The 25192-nt window shown below is 44.6% G+C and overlaps 1 protein-coding gene across 1 annotated transcript; it reads left to right on the top strand.

Annotated features, from left to right (window-relative positions):
* The first annotated feature begins 534 nt into the window (after positions 1-534).
* Positions 535-6969, top strand: LOC129842877 (olfactory receptor 1361-like). The gene is made up of 7 exons (XM_055911575.1): positions 535-794; positions 1092-1283; positions 1565-1617; positions 2135-2356; positions 2569-2685; positions 2816-3013; positions 6523-6969. The coding sequence occupies exons 2-7, from the start codon at positions 1137-1139 to the stop codon at positions 6779-6781; spliced, it is 996 nt and encodes a 331-aa protein (XP_055767550.1). The 5' UTR covers positions 535-794; positions 1092-1136; the 3' UTR covers positions 6782-6969.
* Positions 6970-25192: the final 18223 nt, after the last annotated feature.

Here is a 25192-nt window from a genome sequence, read left to right as displayed (position 1 = left end):
AGTTATCATCCTATATGATACTACAGATAGATAGAGGTTTAGTTATCATCCTCTATGATACTACAGATAGATAGAGGTCTAGTAATCATCCTCTATGATACTACAGATCCCGGAGTAAAATGTATGGAGTAAAAAGTACCCAAAATTCTTAAGGAATGTAGTGAAGTAAAAGTAGGCAACAATTATTAATAGTAAAGTACAGATACCCCCCAAAACGACTTAAGTAGCACCTGAAAGTATTTTTACTTAAGTACTTTACACCACTGTCATTAGCTCAATTCATTAGCTCAACTGGATGAGAGTGTCTGCTGAATTATAAAAATTACTACAATTACCAAAACGTAAAAAAATATAACTGATGAGATCTGAATGGTCAACTTTCACCTATCTTTCTCTCTCCTTTCTCCTCTCTTTCTCTCTCATTTCTACTTTCTTTCTCTCTGCTTTCTCCTCTTTCTCTCTCCTCCTTCCTCTTTCTTTCCTCCTCTTTCTACTGCCTCCCTCCTCTCTCTTCTCAGCCTGTGTGGTTGGTAGTTCCAGAAGGGCATTGAGTTGTGTCCTATGACAACCACACAACAACAACAACAGCAGCAAGGGTCTTCTTCACTCAATCAAGGTATGTAATACACAAGTACGGTGTCCCACAAGGGACATCCTACTACAGATTCACAATGAGGCTGCAGGTATAACAGTGGAGGTGGACTCAGAGCAGCACCACAAATTGGTCTTCAGTCCAACACACATCACCAGACTACTGAAGAGAGACAGTTGGATCCAGTCTGTGGTAAGACCAGGTAAGACTTAGTTTACGCAGTATGTAGTTGTACCATGTTAGACTATACAGTATGTGGGTTCAACAGGTAAGAGTTATTCTAATGGAGGGAACGTGAAACCAATATCAGCTTTACAGTGCTATTCCTTGGATTTTTTACTTTGTTGTCAGTTAAAATAATTGTATTCTTAGTTTTTTAAATATAATTACATAAGAAAGACAATTGAACTTGGATATTTGCCTTTTTCCTGGTGAGTCATTGCAATGTCTCAACAGGTGAATAAAAAAACAGTAATGTATTTATTTTATATTTCCACAGATTATTACGAGCCAGGAGGAATCACTGATAACACCACCAGTCAGGATGAGTTACCTGACCTCTGACCCTAACCAGACAGAGAACATTGACACCATTATCCGACCCCCTTACTTCTTCATCAGTGGTTTCATCGATATCCCCCACATGAAGTACTATTACATCTTCCTCTGCTTCGTATACATCATCTCTCTGGTTAGTCCATAGCTCTGGTCTACGCTGTTACAAACTATCTGTGATCCAGGCTGTTACGTATCGCCATCGTCAGCTAGTTTATCCACCTGAAAAGCTAGAAAAGGTTTCACTTTCCTATCGAAAGCACATCTTTTTTGAACTTAAGAAAACCTGATATGGTGTAGTATCATTTCAGCTGGGGGCCTGTAGCGCCACCCATAGTCAACGGCAAAATGAATTTACCTGTATAAACATTTTGGGTTATGGTTTCTCCTGTGTGTGTGTGTGTGTATTGGGTCTAGATGGGCAACACCTTTGTCATGATGGTTATCTACATGGACAGCAGTCTCCACAGGTAATCAGTCCTCTTTAATCTCAGTGGTAATAATACAGCATAATTCTACCTTTATTGGCCTATATTTGTGCAGTCCCAGAACCCAACCAGATGAACCACAACAGACACAACATAAGCTGAAGCAGCACAGGGCTCTGACTGCTAGTTAACTCCTTTTAGATTCCCCTCATCAGCTCTGGATTTCAACTGTATCCCTGATTACCGGCAATGCCTCTCAATAAGGCTTCTGAATGAAAACCACCATTAGGTCCAGCTGGATGGTCTATAGTTGATTCTGAATGAAAACCACCATTAGGTCAGCTGGATGGTCTATAGTTGATTCTGAATGAAAACCACCATTAGGTCCAGCTGGATGGTCTATAGTTGATAACTTAAACATTACAGATGACAGTTTAAAGATGTTTAAGATTTGCACTTTTTGTCTACTGACTGATTATATTTACCTTCTCTGTAATTGTCTATTGCACATACAAACATTTCCCCATGGAGATAATCAAGTCAGGATCTTACCTTACAGCCCCAAGTACATTGCTGTGTTCAACCTGGCCTTCACAGACGTGTGTGGCAGCACTGCCATGGTCCCCAAGGTCCTGGATATGTTCCTGTTCAGCAGACAGCTCATCTCCTACAACCAGTGCCTCACTAGCCTCTTCTTCATCTTCCTCTTCCTCACCATGCAGTCCTTCAACCTCACCATCCTCTCCTACGACAGACTGGTGGCCATCTGCTGCCCACTCAGGTCTCAGATAATACATCAAATCAAATTGTTTAATAAAATACAATTTAAAATACAACATAAAATACAAAATACAAAAAATACAATTTAAAAGGCCTTCATAATTGCCCCTTGTGTGATAATAATGTATCTGCTTTCACTGACAATTCGACCAGATATATGAATACACTGCATCTAAAGTCCTTGTTAACAGCTTCTTTCCGCTGTCCATGTAGGTACCATATGATGGTGACTCACAGGTCCATGTTCCAGCTGACGGGTGCTGCCTGGGCGTTTGCTGTGTTCATGGTGTTGCTGGCTGTGTGCCTCATCACCCGACTCTCCTTCTGCCGGTAGGTGGCTGAGGAGGTGAACCTGTTGCCGAAAGGTTACCGGTTTGAATCCCGGGCCGGGTGCTGGGGGAAAATAAGTTAGCAGTTGATCACTGTAACATGTGAACAATGAAGATGTATTGTATTGTAGGTCTCTGGTGATCAACAGCTACTTCTGTGACCACGGTCCCCTGTTCCGTCTGGCGGCCCCCTGTTCTGATGTGGTCCCTAACATAGTGATGTCATATCTCAACCCCAGTATAATCCTCTATTTCCCCATGGTCTTCATCGTATCATCATACATCTGTATCACACACGCCCTGTTCACCATCACACTGCCCCAGAACAGGTGAGAAGTCATACTGATCAGAGTCAGAGATTTAGACAGATATTTTGTTTATATACCTAAACACATAGCTCTGATATTGATTGTTGTGCCGTCTCAGATATACACTACAGGACCAAAAGTATGTGGCCTTCAGGACCAAAAGTATGTGGCCCTGAAGCAACAATATGCATATTCTTGATACCATTTGAAAGGAAACACTTTAAAATTTGTGGAAATGTAAAAGGAATGTAGGAGAATATAACACATTAGATCTGGTAAAAGATTATATAAAGAAAAACCAACCGTTTTTTTGTACCATAATCTTTGAAATGTAAGGGAAAGGGCATAATGACTATTTCTAACCCAGGTGCAAATTAGACTTTGCCACTAGATGGAAGCATGTGCAAAGTTTTAGAGTGATCCAGTGAAAACATGCATATTTATTCAAAATGTTGTATCAAGAAATGTGCCCAAATGTGCATAATTGGTTTATTTATACATTTTTCAAGTTCATAATTGTGCACTCTCCTAAAACAATAGCATGGTATTATTTCACTCTAATAACTACTATAAATTGAACAGTGCAGTTAGATTAACAAGAAACGCGTTCTGCCTTTCTGAAATATGTCTGTCTTTTTTTTTTCTTACAACCTCATGCTAATCGCATTAGCCTACATTAGCTCAACCGTCCCGTGGACGGGACACCAATCCTGAATATGGAGTTGGTCCACCCTTTGCTGCTATAACAGCCTCCACTCTTCTGGGAAGGCTTTCTACGAACATCTAGCGGGGACTGGCTTCCATTCAGCCACAAGAGCATTAGTGATGTCGGCCACTGATGATGGGCGATTAGGCCTGGCTTGCAGTCGGCGTTCCAATTCATCCTAAAGGTGTTTGATCGGGTTGCGGTCAGTGCTCTGTGCAAGCTAGTCAAGTTCTTCCACACCGATCTCGACAAACGATTTCTATATGGACCTCGCTTTGTGCACTGAGGCATTGACATGCTGAAACAGGAAAGGGCATTCTCCAAACTGTTGCCACAAAGTTGGAACCACAGAGTCTAGAATGTCATTGTAAAGGTTTCCCTTCACTGGAACTAAGAGGCCTCACTCGAACCATGAAAAACAGCCCCAGACCATTATTCCTCCTCCACCAAACTTTACAGTTGGCACTATGTATTTGGGCAGGTAGTGTTCTCCTGGCATCCACCAAACCCAGATTCGTCCATCGGACTGCCAGATGGTGAAGTGTGATTCATCACTCCAGAGAACGTGTTTCCACTGCTCCAGAGTCCAGTGTCGGCGAGCTTTACACATTTCATGAAGCTCCCGACACACAGTTATTGTGCTGACGTTGCTTCCAGAGGCAGTTTTAAACTCGGTAGTGAGTGTTGCAACCGAGGACAGATGATTTCTACGTGCTACGTGCTTCAGCACTCAGCGGTCCCGTTCTGTGAGCTTATGTTGCCTACCACTTTGCAGCTGAGCCGTTGTTGCTCCTAGACGTTTCCATTTCAGAATAACAGCACTTACAGTTGACCGGGGCAGCTCTAGCAGGGCAGAAATTTTATGAACTGGCTTGTTGGAAAGATAACATCCTATGACAGTGCCACATTGAAAGTCATTGATCACTTCATTAAGGCCATTCTATTGCCAATGCTTGTCAATTGAGATTGAATGGCTGTGTACGCGATTTTATACACCTGTCAGCAATGGGTGTGGCTGAAATATACAAATCCACTAATTTGAAGGGGTGTCCACATACCTTTGTATATACAGTTGAAGTCGAAAGTTCACATACACCTTCGACAAAAACATTTAATCTTAGTTTTTCACAATTCCTGACATTTAATCATAGTAAAAATTCCCTGTCTTAGGTCAGGTAGGATCACCACTTTATTTTAAGAATGTGAAATGTCTATGAATAATAGTACAGAGAATGATTTATTTCAGCTTTTATTTCTTTCATCACATTCCCAGTGGGTCAGAAGTTTACATACACTCAATTTGTATTTGGTAGCATTGCCTTTAAATTGTTTAACTTGGGCCAAACATTTCGGGTAGCCTTCCAGAAGCTTCCCACAATAAGTTGGGTGAATTTTGGCCCATTCCTCCTGACAGGGCTGGTGTAACTGAGTCAGGTTTGTAGGCCTCCTTGCTCGCACACGCTTTTTCAGTTCTGGCCACAAATTTTATCTGGGATTGAGGTCAGGGCTTTGTGATGGCCACTCCAATACCTTTTCCCTCCCTCATGATGCTATCTATTTCGTGAACTGCACCAGTCCCTCCTGCAGCAAAGCACCCCCACAACATGATGCTGCCACCCCGTGCTTCACTTTTGAGATGGTGTTCTTCGGCTTGCAAGGCTCCCCCTTTTCCTCCAAACATAACGATGGTCATTATGGCCCAACAGTTCCATTTTTGTTTCATCAGGCCAGAGGACATTTCTCCAAAAAGTAGGATATTTGTACCCATGTGCAGTTGCAAACAGTAGTCTGTCTTAATTATGGCAGTTTTGGAGCAGTTGCGTCTTCCTTGCTGAGTGGCCTTTCAGGTTATGTCGATATAGGACTCGTTTTACTGTGGATTTAGATACTTTTGTACCTGTTTCCTCCAGCATCTTCACGAGGTCCTTTGCTGTTGTTCTGGGATTGATATGCAATTTTCGCACCTAAGTTCATCTCTAGGAGACAGAACGCATCTCCTTCCTGAGCGGTATGATGGCTACGTGGTCCCACGATGTTTATACTTGCGTACTATTGTTTGTACAGATGAACATGGTACCTTCGGGCGTTTGAAAATTGCTCCCAAGGATGAACCAGACTTGTGGAGGTCTACAATTGTTTTTCTGAGGTCTTGGCTGATTTCTTTTGATTTTCCCATGATGTCAAGCAAAGGGGCACTGAGTGTGAAGGTAGGCCTTGAAATACATCCACAGGTACACCTCCAATTGACTCAAATTATTTCAATTAGCCTATCAGAAGCTTCTAAAGCCATGACATAATTTTCTGGAATTTTCCAAGCTGTTTAAACACACAGTCAGCTTAGTGTATTTAAACTTCTGACCCACTGGAATTATGATACAGTGAATTGTAAGTTAAATAATCTGTCAGTAAACAATTGTTGGAAAAATGACTTGTGTCATGCACAAAGTAGATGTCCTAACCGACTTGCCAAAACTATAGTTTGTTAACAAGAAATTTGTGGAGTTGTTGAACAACTAGTTTTAATGACTCCAACCTAAGTGTATGTAAACTTCCGACTTCAACTGTATAGTGTTTGTTGTTAGAGTGAAATATGCTGGGAAATATTGAGAATGAACTGGATAGATGATGACTTCCTATCCTTTATTTAATCTCTCCTCTCTCTTATACACATACTCTCTCTTCTCCATCTCTTTCTCCTTCTCTCTCCTTCTGTTTCACGCTCTCTCTCCTCTCTCGTATACACATACTCTCTCTTCTTCATCTCTTTCTCCTTCTGTTTCACGCTCTCTCTCCTTCTCTCTCTGTCTCTTTCTCCCTCTCACAGAGTCAGAGCCGTGAAGACGTGTACCTCACACCTGATACTTGTAGCCATATTCTACCTGCCTATTAATTTCACCTACTTCCTTCACCCAATCATACCAACCAACGCCCGGATCATCAACCTCTCCCTGACCGTGGTACTGCCGCCAATGCTAAACCCCATCATATATGTTCTGAAGACAGAGGAGTTTAAGGAATCGGTCAAGAAGCTGCTTTGTAAAAGAGGATCCCAGAGAGCTGTAGTGCCGGTCCAATCAACATGAAGTGTTCAACTTAATTTATATCTCTATTTGACTTGTTTTTGATTGATATGCTGTGTAAGATATACTGTATCTGCCATAGTGAAAAACTGTTGCTTCCCTTAAATTAAAAATAATGTTTTTCTTCAAAATGAAATATTTATATTATTGTCTATATGCCTTTAAAGCCATATAGAAAATAAAGTCATAATAAAAAGGCTGGATAAAACCCAAATAAAAATCAAATCAATGTATAATTTTTTATTTATTATTTATTTATTTTTATCCCATTTTCTCCCCAATTTTCGTGGTATCCAATCACTAGTAATTACTATCTTGTCTCATCGCTACAACTCCCGTACGGGCTCGGGAGAGACGAAGGTCGAAAGCCATGCGTCCTCCGAAGCACAACCCAACCAAGCCGCACTGCTTCTTTAACACAGCGTGCCTCCAACCCGGAAGCCAGCCGCACCAATGTGTCGGAGGAAACACCGTGTACCTGGCCCCCTTGGTTAGCGCGCACTGCGCCCGGCCCGCCACAGGAGTCGCTGGAGCGCGATGAGACAAGGATATCCCTGCCGGCCAAACCCTCCCTAACCCGGACGACGCAATGCCAATTGTGCGTCGCCCCACGGACCTCCCGGTCGCGGCCGGCTGCGACAGAGCCTGGGCGCGAACCCAGAGACTCTGGTGGCGCAGCTAGCACTGCGATGCAGTGCCCTTGACCACTGCGCCACCGGGAGGCCCGTCAATGTATAATTTAAAAAAAATCTTTATTTATTAACTAGCCAAGTCAGTTAAGAACAAATTCTTATTTTCAATGACGGCCTAGGAACAGTGGGTTAACTGCCTTGTTAAGGGGCAGAACGAGAGATTTTTACTTTGTCAGCTCAGGGATTCGATCTTGCAACATTTCCTTTACTAGTCCAACGCTCTAACCACTAGGCTACCCTGCCTCTAATACATCTCAGTTTCACAAAGTGTTTAGCAAACAGAAGTAGAAGCAGTAAAACACCCGAGAATAAAAAACACCCTACACCATAGAAGGAAAAACCCTAGAGAGGAAAAACACCCTAGAAGGAGAAACACCCGAGAAGGAGAAACACCCGAGAAGGAGAAACACCCTAGAAGGAGAAACACCCTAGAAGGAGATACACCCTAGAAGGAGCAACACCCTAGAAGGAGCAACACCCTAGAAGGAGCAACACCCTAGAAGGAGCAACACCCTAGAAGGAGCAACACCCTAGAAGGAGCAACGCCCTAGAAGGAGCAACACCCTAGAAGGAGAAACACCCTAGAAGGGTTAACACCTTAGAAGGGTTAACACCATAGAAGGAGAAACACCCTAGAAGGAGCAACACCCTAGAAGGAGCAACACCCTAGAAGGAGAAACACCCTAGAAGGAGAAACACGGAGAAACACCCTAGAAGGAGAAACACCCTAGAAGGAGAAACACCCTAGAAGGACAAACACCCTAGAAGGACAAACACCCTAGAAGGACAAACACCCTAGAAGGACAAACACCCTAGAAGGACAAACACCCTAGAGAGGAACCAGGCTCGGATGGGAGACCCGGGGGAGTAGTTTGGGGGAGGCATTCTACTATAATTTCTCTTACATTACCAGGGTTATCCTGAGTGACCTGTTGACACCCAGGTGAGTGTCCATCCCTGTTGGCTAGAGAAGTTACCATATCGATACCTGTATGTCTGGCTTGCTTCTGAAGCTAAGCAGGGTTGGTCCTGGTCAGTCCCTGGATGGGAGACCAGATGCTGCTGGAAGTGGTGTTGGAGGGCCAGTAGGAGGCACTCTTTCCTCTGGTCTAAAAAAATATTCCAATGCTCCAGGGCAGTGATTGGGGACACTGCCCTGTGTAGGGTGCCGTCTTTCGGATGGGACGTTAAACGGGTGTCCTGACTCTCTGAGGTCATTAAAGATCCCATGGCACTTATCGTAAGAGTAGGGGTGTTAACCCCGGTGTCCTGGCTAAATTCCCAATCTGGCCCTCAAACCATCATGGTCACCTAATAATCCCCAGTTTACAATTGGCTCATTCATCCCCCTCCTCTCCCCTGTAACTATTCCCCAGGTCGTTGCTGCAAATGAGAACGTGTTCTCAGTCAACTTACCTGGTAAAATAACAGTAAAATAAAATAAATAAAATAAAATGTCAGCCAACCCCTGCATGATGACTTCACCATAGACGTCCTATAACCAGGGCTTGAATTCAGGGGGATTGTGGGGGTATGCCCTACCCTTGTTATAAGAAAAGGGCAAAAACATACCTCTTGATAGCTTAAGATTTTGAAGGTGAAAACATGTACCTGATTATATAAAGCAATATATGACGATGATCTTGGACTTCAAATCAAGTAGTCAAGTTAATTCAACGTTCAAAGCATCCTCATTACACCTGACTTGAGACTTGGATTTGATTTTAATTCCATCTTGGTCATAGACCTAAGCCTCCCAGGATTCCAATGACCAATTAACTGTTTTAACAGCTGTTTTAACTAAAGAAAACTACTCAGGGGCGCATGCCCACAGTCAAGAGATGTTGAGATTGTCTAGCCCGGCTGGTTTTTAGGGGTCCAGATTTTGCAGCTCTTTCAGAACATCAGCTGACTGGATGTGGGAGAAGGAGAAATGGGGGAGGCTTGGGCGAGTTGCTGTGGGTTGTGCAGTGCTGTTGACCGGGGTAGGGGTAGCCAGGTGGAAAGCATTGCCAGCCGTAGAAAAATGCTTATTGAAATTCTCAATTATAGTGGATTTATCGGTGGTAACAGTGTTTCTTAGCCTCAGTGCAGTGAGCAGCTGGGAGGAGGTGTTCTTATTCTCCATGGACTTTACAGTGTCCCAGAACATTTTTGTGTTTGTGCTACATGATGCCAATTTCTGCTTGAAAAAGCTAGCATTAGCTTTCCTAACTGCATGTGTATATTTGTTCCTATCTTCCCTGAAAAGTTGCATATCACGGGGGCTGTTCAATGCTAATGCAGTATGCCACAGGATGTTCTTGTGCTGGTCAAGGGCAGTCAGGTCTGGAGAGAACCAAGGGCATTATCTGTTCCTGATTCAACATTTTTGAATGGGGCATGCTTATGTAAGATGGTGAGGAAGGCACTTTTAAAGAATAACCAGGCATCCTCTACTGAAGGGATGAGGTCAATATCCTTCCAGGATACCCGGGCCGGGTCGATTAGGAAGGCCTGCTCGCTGAAGTGTTTTAGGGAACATTTGACAGTGATGAGGGGTGGTCGTTTGACCACAGACCCATTACGGATGCAGGTAATGAGGCAGTGATCGCCGAGATCTTGGTTGAAGACAGCAGAAGTGTATTTGGAGGGCAAGTTGGTTAGGATGATATCTATGAGGGTGCCCGTGTTTACGGATTTGGGTTTGTACCTGGTGGGTTCATTGATAATTTGTGTGAGATTGAGGGCATCAAGCTTAGATTGTAGGATGGCTTGGGTTTTAAGCATGTCACAGTTTAGGTCACCTAGCAGCACAAGCTCTGAGGATAGATGGGGGGCAATCAATTCACATATGGTGTCCAGGGCACAGCTGGGGGAAGAGGGTGGTCTATAGCAAGCGGCAGCGGTGAGAGACTTGTTTCTGGAAAGATGGATTTTTAAAAGTAGAAGCTCAAATTGTTTGGGTACAGACCTGGATAGTAAGACAGGACTCTGCAGGCTATCTCTGCAGTAGATTGCAACACCGCCCCCTTTGGCAGTTCCATCTTGTTGGAAAATGTTATAGTTAGGGATGGACATTTCAGGGTTTTTGGTGGTCTTCGTAAGCCAGGATTCAGACACGGCTAAGACATCCGAGTTGGCAGAATGTGCTAAAGCAGTGAATAAAGCAAACTTAGGGAGTAGGCTTCTAATGTTAACATGCATGAAACGAAGGCTTTTACAGTTACAGAAGTCAACAAATGAGAGCACATATGGAGTATGAGTGGAGCTAGGCACTGCAGGTCCTGGATTAACCTCTACATCACCAGAGGAAAAGTAGGATACGGGTACGGCTAAAGGCTATATGAACTGGCCGTCTAGCACGTTCGGAACAGAGAGTAAAAGGAGCAGGTTTCTGGGCGCGGTAGCATAGATTCAAGGCATAATGTACAGACAAAGGTTTGATAGGAAGAGAGTGCATTGGAGTTAAACCTAGGTATTGAGTAATGATGAGAGAAATATAGTCTCTAGAAACTGTTAAACCAGGTGATGTCATTGCATATGTGGGAGGTGGAACAACATGGTTGGTTAAGGCATATTGAGCAGGGCTAGTGGCCCCTCAGTGAAATAAGACAGAAATCACTAACCAGGACAGTAATGGACAAGGCATATTGATATTAGGGGGAGGCATGCATAGCCAAGTGATCGTACCAGTGATTGGTTGGGCTGGCTGGAACACGGCGATTCAGACAGTTACCAGGCCGGGGATAGCAAGCTAGCAGTTAGCAGGCCGGGGCTAGCAAGCTAGCAGAAGGGCCTTAGAGAGGGACGTAGCGGTGGAGGAAAGTCTGGTTTTGCCTCCTCATGCACCTCCCTAGCCGGGAGATGGGCCTAGCATGGGCTAGCTCCAGGCAAATTGGTGCTTGCTCCGTAACGGAATCGTTAGCCAGGAGTTGTCAGCCCGGGTTGCGGTTAGCTGGCTGCGATGATCCAGATGAAAAGGTTCAGAGTTTGCGGTAGGAATCCGGGCATATGGAGAGAAAAATAGGTCCGGTATGCTCTGGTTTGAAACGTGTTGTGCGAACTGGCGAGAGCTTTCCGAGCTAAAGGTTAGCTGATGACCGCTAGCAGTGGTTAGCTGACTGATAGCTGGTAGCTAGTTAGCTGATACTGTGAACCATCAGATCCTCCTCTCCACCCTCTCCGAGTTGGGCATCTCCAACGCGGCCCACGCTTGGATTGCGTCCTACCTGACAGGTCGCTCCTACCAGGTGGCGTGGCGAGAATCTGTCTCCTCACCACGTGCTCTCACCACTGGTGTCCCCCAGGGCTCTGTTCTAGGCCCTCTCCTATTCTCGCTATACACCAAGTCACTTGGCTCTGTCATAACCTCACATTGTCTCTCCTATCATTGCTATGCAGACGACACACAATTAATCTTCTCCTTTCCCCCTTCTGATAACCAGGTGGCGAATCGCATCTCTGCATGTCTGGCAGACATATCAGTGTGGATGACGGATCACCACCTCAAGCTGAACCTCGGCAAGACGGAGCTGCTCTTCCTCCCGGGGAAGGACTGCCCGTTCCATGATCTCGCCATCACGGTTGACAACTCCATTGTGTCCTCCTCCCAGAACGCTAAGAACCTTGGCGTGATCCTGGACAACACCCTGTCGTTCTCAACTAACATCAAGGCGGTGGCCCGTTCCTGTAGGTTCATGCTCTACAACATTCGCAGAGTACGACCCTGCCTCACACAGGAAGCGGCGCAGGTCCTAATCCAGGCACTTGTCATCTCCCGTCTGGATTACTGCAACTCGCTGTTGGCTGGGCTCCCTGCCTGTGCCATTAAACCCCTACAACTCATCCAGAACGCCGCAGCCCGTCTGGTGTTCAACCTTCCCAAGTTCTCTCACGTCACCCCGCTCCTCCGCTCTCTCCACTGGTTTCCAGTTGAAGCTCGCATCCGCCACAAGACTATGGTGCTTGCCTACGGAGCTGTGAGGGGAACGGAACCTCCGTACCTTCAGGCTCTGATCAGGCCCTACACCCAAACAAGGGCACTGCGTTCATCCACCTCTGGCCTACTCGCCTCCCTACCTCTGAGGAAGTACAGTTCCCGCTCAGCCCAGTCAAAACTGTTCGCTGCTCTGGCACCCCAATGGTGGAACAAACTCCCTCACGACGCCAGGTCAGCGGAGTCAATCACCACTTCCGGAGGCACCTGAAACCCCACCTCTTTAAGGAATACCTAGGATAGGATAAAGTAATCCTTCTAACCCCCCCCTTAAAAGATTTAGATGCACTATTGTAAAGTGGCTGTTCCACTGGATATCATAAGGTGAATGCACCAATTTGTAAGTCGCTCTGGATAAGAGCGTCTGCTAAATGACTTAAATGTAAATGTAGCTGGCTAGCTTCAGTTGAGGGATTCCAATTCCGAGGTAAATAGAAATACTTGAGAGAAAAAACAAATCCACACCACATTGGATGAGGCAAGTTGAAGGAGACTATTTCGTTGAGGTTTAGGAAAAATAATTTTAAAAAGAATGCGAAGAAAAATAAATAAAAAGCTATATACATGGGACACGACAGAATAAAGACAAAGACATCTGACTGCTACGCCACTGTTCACTGCAAGAGTTTGCCCACCGACGTTGTTCTAACAACTGTTATCTTCAACTTAGGGACGTCGTAGTCTTCAACCTGACAGACCTGTGTGTCTCATCCCTAAGCTCATAGAGACCTTTCTGTTTGAGAAGCAGTACATCTCCAACCAGGTCTGTCTCAGTAGCATGTTCTTTGTCTATTTCTTCATGACTCTCCAGTCTCTCTCGACACAATATCATACCCCCAAGATGTGCTAACCTCTCACCATTACAATCAGGGGAGGTTACCATTTTTGTGGGGGTATGATATTTGTGAGTCTATAACTTTCTCACTCATTGTAATTCACGGTTAATTCAGTATTATACATAATCATGGTAGCATCCACATTCATGTAGACGTGTTTAGGAACATATTCTATTATTATTTACAATAAAAGTGACCCCAAAATGACCCCAAAAGGATCATATTAGATTGTGTAGAAATGCTGGAAATTAGCTTTAGATGCACAAAGAATACTGAGGGAAAACCCCCAGAGCCCCCGCCAGGTTATGTCCCCCTCACTTCTAAAGCCAAAGATGCGCCCCTGCTTTCAGAGGTACTGGATCCTGCACGCCTGGCACAGAAGATCATACCACGCTCAAAGTCTCTTAGGTCACTCGTTTCTCCCATTCTAACGTTCAATCAAACGGTAACTGAATGCCTCGATGCCTGTCTGCCTGCTTTATATAGCAAGGCACGGCCATATGACTCACTTGTGTAGGAGCTAACCATTTTAGTGAACGGGGTGCTTTCCCTAATAAACTGGCCACTGAGTTTAAATGTAATATTCATATACTTACTAAAGACAGAGGAAGACAGAGGAATTCTTGGAGTCTATAAAATGAGAGGTTGGGGTGTGATTGACTCTTGTTATTGATATTGATTATTGTACTGCAATGTTGAGGGAGCTATCACAACCCTATTTCACTACACCTTTTATACTGGGTGTAAACTGTGTACATGACGATATGGAGAGCTACACACCTCAGTATGAAAATAATTGGATAAATGAAATACTTTCAAGATAAAACGTTTTTCCCACATTCAATCCTCGTCTCTCATTTTAATGTGACTGTGAGAGTGTGGCTGTCTTTGATACATGTCCTTCAACTCAGAAGACACTGAGGTCATACTGCCCCCCTCTGGCTAGTGTCTGTAACAACATGTGGGACTTTACTGGAGGCCCTGTGCTGAACTACACAAAAAGGGGGAATTTGATTGTTAGAAGTTAAAATAAGATAAAAATGTCCAATGACAGTGATCTATTTAGTTGTACTTGTCAAATAAATATATCGACATCAAATGTGTCCTGCCAATACAGGAAACTGAAGGCACCCTCAATCTCTTGGCAACAACACACATCCACCCACAACCAATGCTTTATAGATAAGAAACAACACACACCCATACACAACCAATGCTTTATAGATAAGAAACAACACACACCCATCCACAACCAATGCTTTATAGATATGAAACAACACACACCCATACACAACCAATGCTTTATAGATAAGAAACAACACACACCCATACACAACCAATGCTTTATAGATAAGAAACAACACACACCCATCCACAACCAATGCTTTATAGATAAGAAACAACACACACCCATACACAACCAATGCTTTATAGATAAGAAACAACACACACCCATACACAACCAATGCTTTATAGATAAGAAACAACACACACCCATACACAACCAATGCTTTATAGATAAGAAACAACACACACCCATACACAACCAATGCTTTATAGATATGAAACAACACACACCCATACACAACCAATGCTTTATAGATAAGAAACAACACACACCCATACACAACCAATGCTTTATAGATAAGAAACAACACACACCCATCCACAACCAATGCTTTATAGATAAGAAACAACACACACCCATACACAACCAATGCTTTATAGATAAGAAACAACACACACCCATACACAACCAATGCTTTATAGATAAGAAACAACACACACCCATACACAACCAATGCTTTATAGATAAGAAACAACACACACCCATACACAACCAATGCTTTATAGATAAGAAACAACACACACCCATACACAACCAATGCTTTATAGATAAGAAACAACACACACCCATACACAACCAATGCTTTATAGATAAGAAACAACACACACCCATACACAACCAATGCTTTATAGATAGTAAGGGGTTTTAAATGTGAATGTTGTGTTATTTCAAGACAAACACACACACACATCACAGGAGGTGAAGAAGTACTTTGCTTTGTGTTTTCTGTTAAATGTCTTCTCAGCACACATGTTCACCCGCTCTTTATACACTACATGATCAAAAGTATGTGGACACCTACTCGTTGAACATCTCATTCCAAAATCATGGCCATTAATATGGAGTTGGTTCCCCCTTTGCTGCTATAACAGCCTCCGCTATTCTGGGAAGGCTTTCGGCTAAATGTTGGAACATTGCTATGAGGACTTGCTTCCATTCAGCCACAAGAGCATTAGTGAGGTCGGCCACTGATGTTGGGCGATTAGACCAGGCTTGAGGTTGGTTAGGCCTAATATTGATACAGTTGATAGCATTGAAAAATGTTTAAAACTTAAAAGTTTTTATAATTACATAATATAATTAAAACAATCTATAGCTCATAAATCAACTAAATTAACTCAGTAGGTTTGGTGCTACTATCTGTGCACACAAGTTTCCATAGACTACAGCGCGTGTCTACTGTCTGTGCACAGAGGTTTCCATAGACTGCAGCGAGTGTCTACTGTCTGTGCACACAGGTTTCCATAGACTACAGCGCGTGTCTACTGTCTGTGCACACAGGTTTCCATAGACTACAGCGCGTGTCTACTGTCTGTGCACACAGGTTTCCATAGACTACAGCGCGTGTCTACTGTCTGTGCACACAGGTTTCCATAGACTACATCGCGTGTCTATTGTCTGTGCACACAGGTTTCCATAGACTACAGCGCGTGTCTACTGTCTGTGCACACAGGTTTCCATAGACTACAGCGCGTGTCTACTGTCTGTGCACACAGGTTTCCATAGACTACAGCGCGTGTCTACTGTCTGTGCACACAGGTTTCCATAGACTGCAGCGTGTGTCTACTGTCTGTGCACACAGGTTTCCATAGACTACAGCGCGTGTCTACTGTCTGTGTACACAGGTTTCCATAGATTACAGCGGTCAAACTCATTCCAAGGAGGGAGGAATGTCTGCGTTTCTTCGCTCCTCTCTTTTACTTGACTGATGAGTTAGTAAGGAATTCACCCCTGGTTGTCTTCACTGACAGAAAAAACAACACCACACAGACACTAGGCCCTCCATGGAATTAGTTTGATACCCCTGGGCTACAGCCTCGGCTTGGGTCTCCAAACTTCACTCCAGAAAATTAAGAAGCCATATACCTAGAATAAAAATGTGGAATAATGACACAGCTATTTATATTTCACTGTGGAAAAGAGGCCGAAATACCTGTCATGTTGACAGTTTGCTGAAATCAAGGTCAGAATACAGCATCTCTCTAGACACACTTCTGACGCACCTCCATTTCTGCATCTCCACCCCAAACCAATACCTTGCTGACACATTTCCCTTAAGAATCTTTCCTTCCTGCTTCATTTCATGGTCAGAATACGTGGAGAGAAAAGTGCATAAATAAGGAAGCTCAATTTATGTAACTTGGGTCTGAATTCCCCCCTACTTAAAGACGGGGAGTTATTGTACTGTACAAAAATAGCTGTACAAAAAGCAAGGTGACCACAGCTGTTGCTAAGAGATGAGAAGTTGGGAAGGAGGTTGGGTGTAGGAGTGCTACAATTGTGGATTTTACACTCAGTATGATCTTTGATGGAAAACAATCGGATAAGTACAACTTTTTCAAAATAAAACTGTGTCCCTCCGTGCAATCCTAGTCTCTCATTTTAATGTGACTGTGAGAATGTGGCTGTGATGAAAAGTTTCCTTCACCTTGCTCAGAGGACACTGAGGTCATACTGCCACCTTGTGCATAGCGTCTGTAACAACATGTTACATGGACTGTACTGCGTTGAACTACACAAAAAGGGGGAATTGAATTGATCAACACCAACCAGTCTTTGCTCTTCTAATGAGACTCTGTGTTGCTGCTGCTTGAGCCTGCCTCGTCAGCTGTTCCTTCCAGGCTTTCTGGAAGATCATCATACAGTCTTTGAAGGTCTGGACCTGTCTCTAACACTTCCTTCAGTCCTGGTGGTCGGCCCTGCCCTCCTGGACGGCATAGTGCTGCTCCATACAGCCTGTCCTGCTGATCATCTGGTCCACTGGCTCCTCCTCATCCTGGTCCTCGCTGGGGCTGGGGCTGGGCCGACAGCTCCGTTTCTGGGGTGGAGGGGAGGCCATTTTGAGAGGCAGCTCTGTCTGGGAGGAGAGATAGACTAGCCCCCACACCTCCATCTTGGCACACCCCCACAATTGTAAAAGTGTCGGGCACACGGGTACAGCTTAGAGGGAGTAAGAGAATATACATTAAGTAGGATAATGTACATGTTGGGCCACTGACTGCATCATTTCAGTACAACTAAATTGAATATCAGTTTCCCTGAATTGCCTGAATTGAAAGGGAATTAAATTAACAGCAACCCTGCTGCACAGTACAATCAAATCAATACACTTTTATAGAGGTTTATTTTGTTTTACAAATGTTTCTGTCACAAAGTGCTTTACAAAACCTAACCCTAAACTCAGAACTCCACAAACTGGCTTCAGGTTAGACCTTAAATCCATCTTCAGTAGTGGTCTGGGATTGCATATTGAATAAGCACTTGGTCAGGAGCAGAAGGTGAAGATTAATATGGTGTTTTAACCTTAATCCAATGACGTGGTGAAATGTTTTGTTATTGTCACGTTGAATTCACGTTAGTTGACAACTCAACTAAATGTAAATCAAAACTAGACGTTGAAATAACGTTGGTGCCCAGTGGGATGTATTAAAGTCTCCAATCTCCTTTCCAGTTTATTTAACACCTGATCTACTCTTAGTGTGGAGATCCCGCTAGCGGGATCAAATTCGACAACGTCCGGTGAAATCGGAGCACGCCAAATTCAAAATTCAAAATCATAATATTAAACATTCATGTGTCATACATGATTCTTTAGCTTAGAATCTTGGTAATCGAACTGCGTTGTCGGATTTCTAAAAGGCTTTACGGCGAAAGCATAGCATTCAATTGTCTGAGGACAGTGCCTCACGTTAGCATATTTTCCAAACCAGCACAGGCGTCACGAAATAACAAATAGCGATAAAATAAATCACTTACTTTTGAAGATCTTCCTCTGTTTGCAATCCCAAGGGTCCCAGCTACACAATGAATGGTTGTTTTGTTCGATAAAGTCGTTCTTTATATCCCAAAAACGCAGTTTAGTTGGCACCATTGAATTCAATAATCCAGTCCTTCAACATGCATACAAAGCATTCCAAAACGTTACCAGCAAAGTTTGTCCAAACGAGTCAAACAATGTTTTCTATTCATCTCAGACCATGTGAAACAACATTCTCTGGTCTGATGAAACCAAGATTGAACTCATTGGAATGAATGCCAAACGTCACGTCTAGAAGAAACCTGGTACCATCCCTACGGTGAAGCATGGGGGTGGCAGGGACTGGGACACTAGTCAGGATCGAGGCAAAGATGAACGGAGAAAAGTACAGATAGATCCTTGATGAAAACCTGCTCCAGTGTCCTCGGGACCTTAGACTGTGGCGAAGGTTCACCTTCCAACAGGACAATGACCCTAAGCACTCAGCCAAGACAACGCGGGAGTGGCTTTGGGACAAGTCTCTGAATGTCCTTGTCCTTGAACCTGATCGAACATCTCTGGAGAGACCTGAAAATAGCTGTGCAGCAACGCTCCCCATCCAACCTGACAGAGCTTGAGAGGATCTGCAGAGAAGAGTGGGAAAAACTCCCTAAATACAGGTGTGTCAAGTATGTAGCGTCCTACCCAAGAAGACTTGAAGCTGTAATCGCTGCCAAGTTGTCCTTTCGTCCAACCACTTCGTCCTTCGACATTTTGTACTTTACTTTTTTAGTTACCTCAGGCACAGGTCTCCCAAAGGGTGCTATGAGTGTCTGGACTCCGCTGGGTGTGTGAGAGCAATGTCATTCTGAAGTACCACTACAGGAACTGGAAACCCTACAGTCAACTTCTGAAACACATGCAGTACACAAAAGGTGGTCTGTTGCTGGACATCACTTTGGAGTTTGGTGAACTGAAGGAGGGACATCTGCAACACTTAATCTGTTTAGGTAAAATAATGGTGATATTTGATATTTGTTCTATTTGAGTCCAAGTTCACTGTATGCATATTGACTAAAGCAGTGTTTCCCAACCCTGGTCCTAGAGTACCCCCAACAGTACAGATTTATATTGTAAAACTAGAAAAGCACAACTGACTCAACTTGTCAACTAATCATCAAGTCAATGAGTTGAATTAGGTGTGTTTGTCAAAGCTACAACAAAACTGTGTAGTGTTGGGGGTACTGGAGGACCAGGGTTGGGAAACTGTGTAGTGTTGGGGGTACTGGAGGACCAGGGTTGGGTAACTGTGTACTGTTGGGGGTACTGGAGGACCAGGGTTGGGGAACTGTGTAGTGTTGGGGGTACTGGAGGACCAGGGTTGGGAAACTGTGTACTGTTGGGGGTACTGGAGGACCAGGGTTGGGAAACTGTGTAGTGTTGGGGGTACTGGAGGACCAGGGTTGGGAAACTGTGTAGTGTTGGGGGTACTGGAGGACCAGGGTTGGGAAACTGTGTACTGTTGGGGTACTGGAGGATCAGGGTTGGGAAATGGTGTAGTGTTGGGGGTGCTGGAGGACCAGGGTTGGGAAACTGTGTAGTGTTGGGGGTACTGGAGGACCCGGGTTGGGAAACTGTGTACTGTTGGGGTACTGGAGGACCAGGGTTGGGGAACTGTGTACTGTTGGGGGTACTGGAGGACCAGGGTTGGGAAACTGTGAACTGTTGGTGTACTGGAGGACCAGTGTTGGGAAACTGTAGTGTTGGGGTTACTGGAGGACCAGGGTTGGGAAACACTAGCCATTTTCCCTTTTGTGTTCATGGGTTCTTGTCTATGTGTAGTTGCCTGTTCAGCACTCATTTGTATAGCTTCACGGTTCGTTTAGTTATTTAGTTAGTTTTGTTCAGTGTTTTTTCTTAGAATAAAGAAGAATGTACGTATAGCACGCTGTACCTTGGTCTCGTCCCAACCAGGGTTGGGAAACACTGGACTAATGCACTCAACGTTGTTCTTGGTTGTGCTGAATGAATCATACAATAATTCTTTCATTCTTTCCAATTGATTGTGTTGTGCACGGACCAACCCTTCCCTGAGGGATGAGATGAAGATTCTGCATGAAGAGGGACATGGACATGTCTTTCGAGGAAGTGCATGAGATCACCTGATTCCATCTTAAAACCTCTAACGCCTCACAAACCCGGATCCGGGATCCCCCCCATCAAAAAAGCTGACTAGCATAGCCTAGCCTAAAGCCACAGGGATATCATATAATAAAATGTTCATGAAATCACAAGTCCAAGACACCAAATGAAAGATACACATCTTGTGAATCCAGCCATCATTTCTGATTTTTTAAATGTTTTACAGGGAAGACACAATATGTAAATCTATTAGCTAACCACGTTAGCAAAAGACACAACTTTTTTTGTCCACCATTTTTTTCCTGCATAGGTAGCTATCACAAATTCGACCAAATAAAGATATAAATAGCCACTAACCAAGAAACAACTTCATCAGATGACAGTCTGATAACATATTTATTGTATAGCATATGTTTTGTTAGAAAAATGTGCATATTTCAGGTATAAATTTGAGTTTACCATTGCAGCCACCATCACAACTCTCACCAAAGCAACTAGAATATCTACAGAGACCATTGTGTATTACCTAATTACTCATCATAAAACATTTCTTAAAAATAGACAGCGTACAGCAGATGAAAGACACAGATCTTGTGAATCCAGCCAATATTTCAGATTTTCTCAGTGTTTTACAGCGAAAACACAATATAGCGTTATATTAGCTTACCACAATAGCAAACATCACAACAGCATTGATTCAAGGCAAAAATAGCGATAACGTATAAACCACCAAAATGTATAAATTTTTTCACTAACCTTCTCAGAATTATTCAGATGACAGTCCTATAACATCATATTACACAATGCATATAGAGTTTGTTCGAAAATGTGCATATTTAGCGGCACAATTCGTGGTTATACAATGTGATTAGTGGCCAAAACTTCAAGCAATCTGTCCGGCGCCATCTTGGAGAGGCACCTATTCTAATCGAAAACTATTCATAAACTTGACTAAAAAAATACAGGTTGAACAGAAATTGAAAGACAAATTAGTTCTTAATGCAATCGCTGGTTTACATTTTTAAAATTAACGTTACTTTAAGCATACAGCGTGCGCTAAAGCGAGACCGCACCGAAATTCATGGCGGAATTATTATTTGACATTTGTCAACATAAATACGAATTAACAACATAAAGATTGCTTACTATTTGCCGAGCTTCCATCAGAATCTTGGGCAAGGTGTCCTTTCTCCAGAACAATCGTCTTTTGGTTGAAAGATGTCCTCTTCTCATGTGGAAAAAGCAGCTAACGATAGCCACCCACTGGAGAGGTGCCCAACTAGTGAAAGCGCGTCACAAAGAAATCCAGGAAAATCACAATAAACTGATATAAACTGCTATAAGTCGGTTTCAATTAACTACCTTATGATGTCTTTAACACCTATAACGAATAAAAACATGACCGGAGATATAGAACTACTAAAACGAAAGCGTTTGCAGGACGCCATTGTGATGTCTTCTTGCGCCAGATGCCCAGTTGAAAAGAATGGTACTTCCGTTCCATGATCATTTATAGTGGCCCAGATTGTGCAATCCACTCCATTCAAATTCTCCCCGCTTACTGACATCTAGAGTAAGGCGTATGCAGTGCATGTAGCCCGATGGCTTACATGGGGACTTATAAACTGACCTCAGAACAGGGACCTCGATTTCTGAAATCTCACTCCCTGACAGGAAATGTGCTGCAGAATGAGTTCTGTTTCACTCAGAGAAATAATTCAAACGGTTTTAAAAACTAGAGAGTGTTTTCTATCCAATAGTAATAATAATATGCATATTGTACTAGCAAGAATTGAGTACGAGGCAGTTTCATTTGGGAACGAATTTTTACAGTCGAAATGGCGCCCCCCTAGTGTTAAGAAGTTTTAAGCTTCTCCGTCCTAAGTTCTCAGCTCTCTCACTGAACAATCCCTATTTTTGGGACGTGGAAGTACAATGTGTAGTGATACTTTATCTGACAGTGAAAAAGGCAACACTAATTTCACGGCTGTACCTGTTCCTTAGACACTTCAGTCAACAAGAGGTATGGCACCATCATTAAGTGTCTATATTGACAGTTAGGCCGGGATTCAATCCAATCGCGCTTGTAGACAACTCCTTTTTTTAAGGCAATGTTCCCACGTTCCCGGGTATTACATTCACGATCAACACTGCATATCTCAGCTCAATCGGTTATTACTTTTAAATGTCTCCTTAAATATTTGTTTCGCACGTTTGCTTGTTCAGAGTTGCATATTACTCTCAGAGTTGCATATATTTCTCTCAGTTGCATGTTCAGAGTTGCATATTACTCTCAGAGTTGCATATATTTCTCTCTGTTGCATGTTCAGAGTTACATATTACTTTGTTAGTGTCTTCTATTTAGTACACTTAACCCATCCTCCCCTTTTTCTTCTCTCCTTCTCTCTGCCTCCTCTTTCCTCTCTTTCTATCTTTCTGCTTCCTCTCTCCTCTCTCTCTCTGCCTCCTCTCTCCTCTCTCTCTCTGCCTCCTCTCTCCTCTCTCTCTGCCCCCCCTTTCCTCTCTCTCTCTGCCCCCCCTTTCCTCTCTCTCTCTGCCCCCCCTTTCCTCTCTCTCTCTGCCCCCCCTTTCCTCTCTCTCTCTGCCCCCCCTTTCCTCTCTCTCTCTGCCCCCCCTTTCCTCTCTCTCTCTGCCCCCCCTTTCCTCTCTCTCTCTGCCCCCCCTTTCCTCTCTCTCTCTCTCTCTCTCTCTGCCTCCTATTTCCTCTCTCTCTGCCTCTTATTTCCTCTCTCTCTGCCTCTTATTTCCTCTCTCTCTGCCTCTTATTTCCTCTCTCTCTGCCTCTTATTTCCTCTCTCTCTGCCTCCTCATTCATCTCTCTCTCTGCCTCCTCATTCATCTCTCTCTCTGCCTCCTCATTCATCTCTCTCTCTGCCTCCTCATTCATCTCTCTCTCTGCCTCCTCATTCATCTCTCTCTCTGCACCCTCTTTCCTCTCTCTTTGTCTCTCTGCCTCCTCTTTCCTCTTTGTCTCTCTGCCTCCTCTTTCCTCTTTTTCTCTCTCTCTGCCTCCTCTTTCCTGTCCCTCCTCTTTCCTGTCCCTCCTCTTTCCTCTCCCTCCTCTTTCCTCTCCCTCCTCTTTCCTCTCCCTCCTCTTTCCTCTCCCTCCTCTTTCCTCTTTCCTCTCCCTCTCCCTCCTCTTTCCTCTCCCTCTCCCTCCTCTTTCCTCTCCCTCTGCCTCCTCTTTCCTCTCCCTCTGCCTCCTCTTTCCTCTCCCTCTGCCTCCTCTTTCCTCTCCCTCTGCCTCCTCTTTCCTCTCCCTCTGCCTCCTCTTTCCTCTCCCTCTGCCTCCTCTTTCCTCTCCCTCTGCCTCCTCTTTTCTCTCCCTCTGCCTCCTCTTTCCTCTCCCTCTGCCTCCTCTTTCCTCTCCCTCTGCCTCCTCTTTCCTCTCCCTCTGCCTCCTCTTTCCTCTCCCTCTGCCTCCTCTTTCCTCTCCCTCTGCCTCCTCTTTCCTCTCCCTCTGCCTCCTCTTTTCTCTCCCTCTGCCTCCTCTTTCCTCTCCCTCTGCCTCCTCTTTCCTCTCCCTCTGCCTCCTCTTTCCTCTCCCTCTGCCTCCTCTTTCCTCTCCCTCTGCCTCCTCTTTCCTCTCCCTCTGCCTCCTCTTTCCTCTCCCTCTGCCTCCTCTTTCCTCTCCCTCTGCCTCCTCTTTCCTCTCCCTCTGCCTCCTCTTTCCTCTCCCTCTGCCTCTCCCTCTGCCTCCTCTTTCCTCTCCCTCTGCCTCCTCTTTCCTCTCCCTCTGCCTCTCCCTCTGCCTCCTCTTTCCTCTCCCTCTGCCTCTCCCTCTGCCTCCTCTTTCCTCTCCCTCTGCCTCCTCTTTCCTCTCCCTCTGCCTCCTCTTTCCTCTCCCTCTGCCTCCTCTTTCCTCTCCCTCTGCCTCCTCTTTCCTCTCCCTCTGCCTCTCCCTCTGCCTTCTCTTTCCTCTCCCTCTGCCTCCTCTTTCCTCTCCCTCTGCCTCCTCTTTCCTCTCCCTCTGCCTCCTCTTTCCTCTCCCTCTGCCTCCTCTTTCCTCTCCCTCTGCCTCCTCTTTCCTCTCCCTCTGCCTCCTCTTTCCTCTCCCTCTGCCTCCTCTTACCTCTCCCTTTGCCTCCTCTTTCCTCTCCCTCTGCCTCCTCTTTCCTCTCCCTCTGCCTCCTCTTTCCTCTCCCTCTGCCTCCTCTTTCCTCTCCCTCTGCCTCCTCTTTCCTCTCCCTCTGCCTCCTCTTTCCTCTCCCTCTGCCTCCTCTTTCCTCTCCCTCTGCCTCCTCATTCATCTCTCCCTCTGCCTCCTCATTCATCTCTCCCTCTGCCTCCTCATTCATCTCTCCCTCTGCCTCCTCATTCATCTCTCCCTCTGCCTCCTCATTCATCTCTCCCTCTGCCTCCTCATTCATCTCTCCCTCTGCCTCCTCATTCATCTCTCCCTCTGCCTCCTCATTCATCTCTCCCTCTGCCTCCTCATTCATCTCTCCCTCTGCCTCCTCATTCATCTCTCCCTCTGCCTCCTCATTCATCTCTCCCTCTGCCTCCTCATTCATCTCTCCCTCTGCCTCCTCATTCATCTCTCTCTCTGCCTCCTCATTCATCTCTCTCTCTGCCTCCTCATTCATCTCTCTCTCTGCCTCCTCATTCATCTCTCTCTCTGCCTCCTCATTCATCTCTCTCTCTGCCTCCTCATTCATCTC

Source organism: Salvelinus fontinalis, unplaced genomic scaffold (assembly GCF_029448725.1).
Source record: "Salvelinus fontinalis isolate EN_2023a unplaced genomic scaffold, ASM2944872v1 scaffold_0073, whole genome shotgun sequence".
Classification (NCBI taxonomy): Eukaryota; Metazoa; Chordata; class Actinopteri; order Salmoniformes; family Salmonidae; genus Salvelinus; species Salvelinus fontinalis.
Note: the sequence above shows the minus strand (reverse complement) of the source record. Positions and strands in the feature narration are given on the sequence as shown.

Bases quoted from the DNA above. Each gene is read 5' to 3' on its own strand.
- LOC129842877 (XM_055911575.1), top strand. From the start codon at position 1,137: ATGAGTTACCTGACCTCTGACCCTAACCAGACAGAGAACATTGACACC. The intron at 1,618-2,134 runs GTAATCAGTCCT...CTTACCTTACAG, and splicing joins ATGGACAGCAGTCTCCACAG to CCCCAAGTACATTGCTGTGT. The intron at 2,357-2,568 runs GTCTCAGATAAT...CTGTCCATGTAG, and splicing joins GCCATCTGCTGCCCACTCAG to GTACCATATGATGGTGACTC.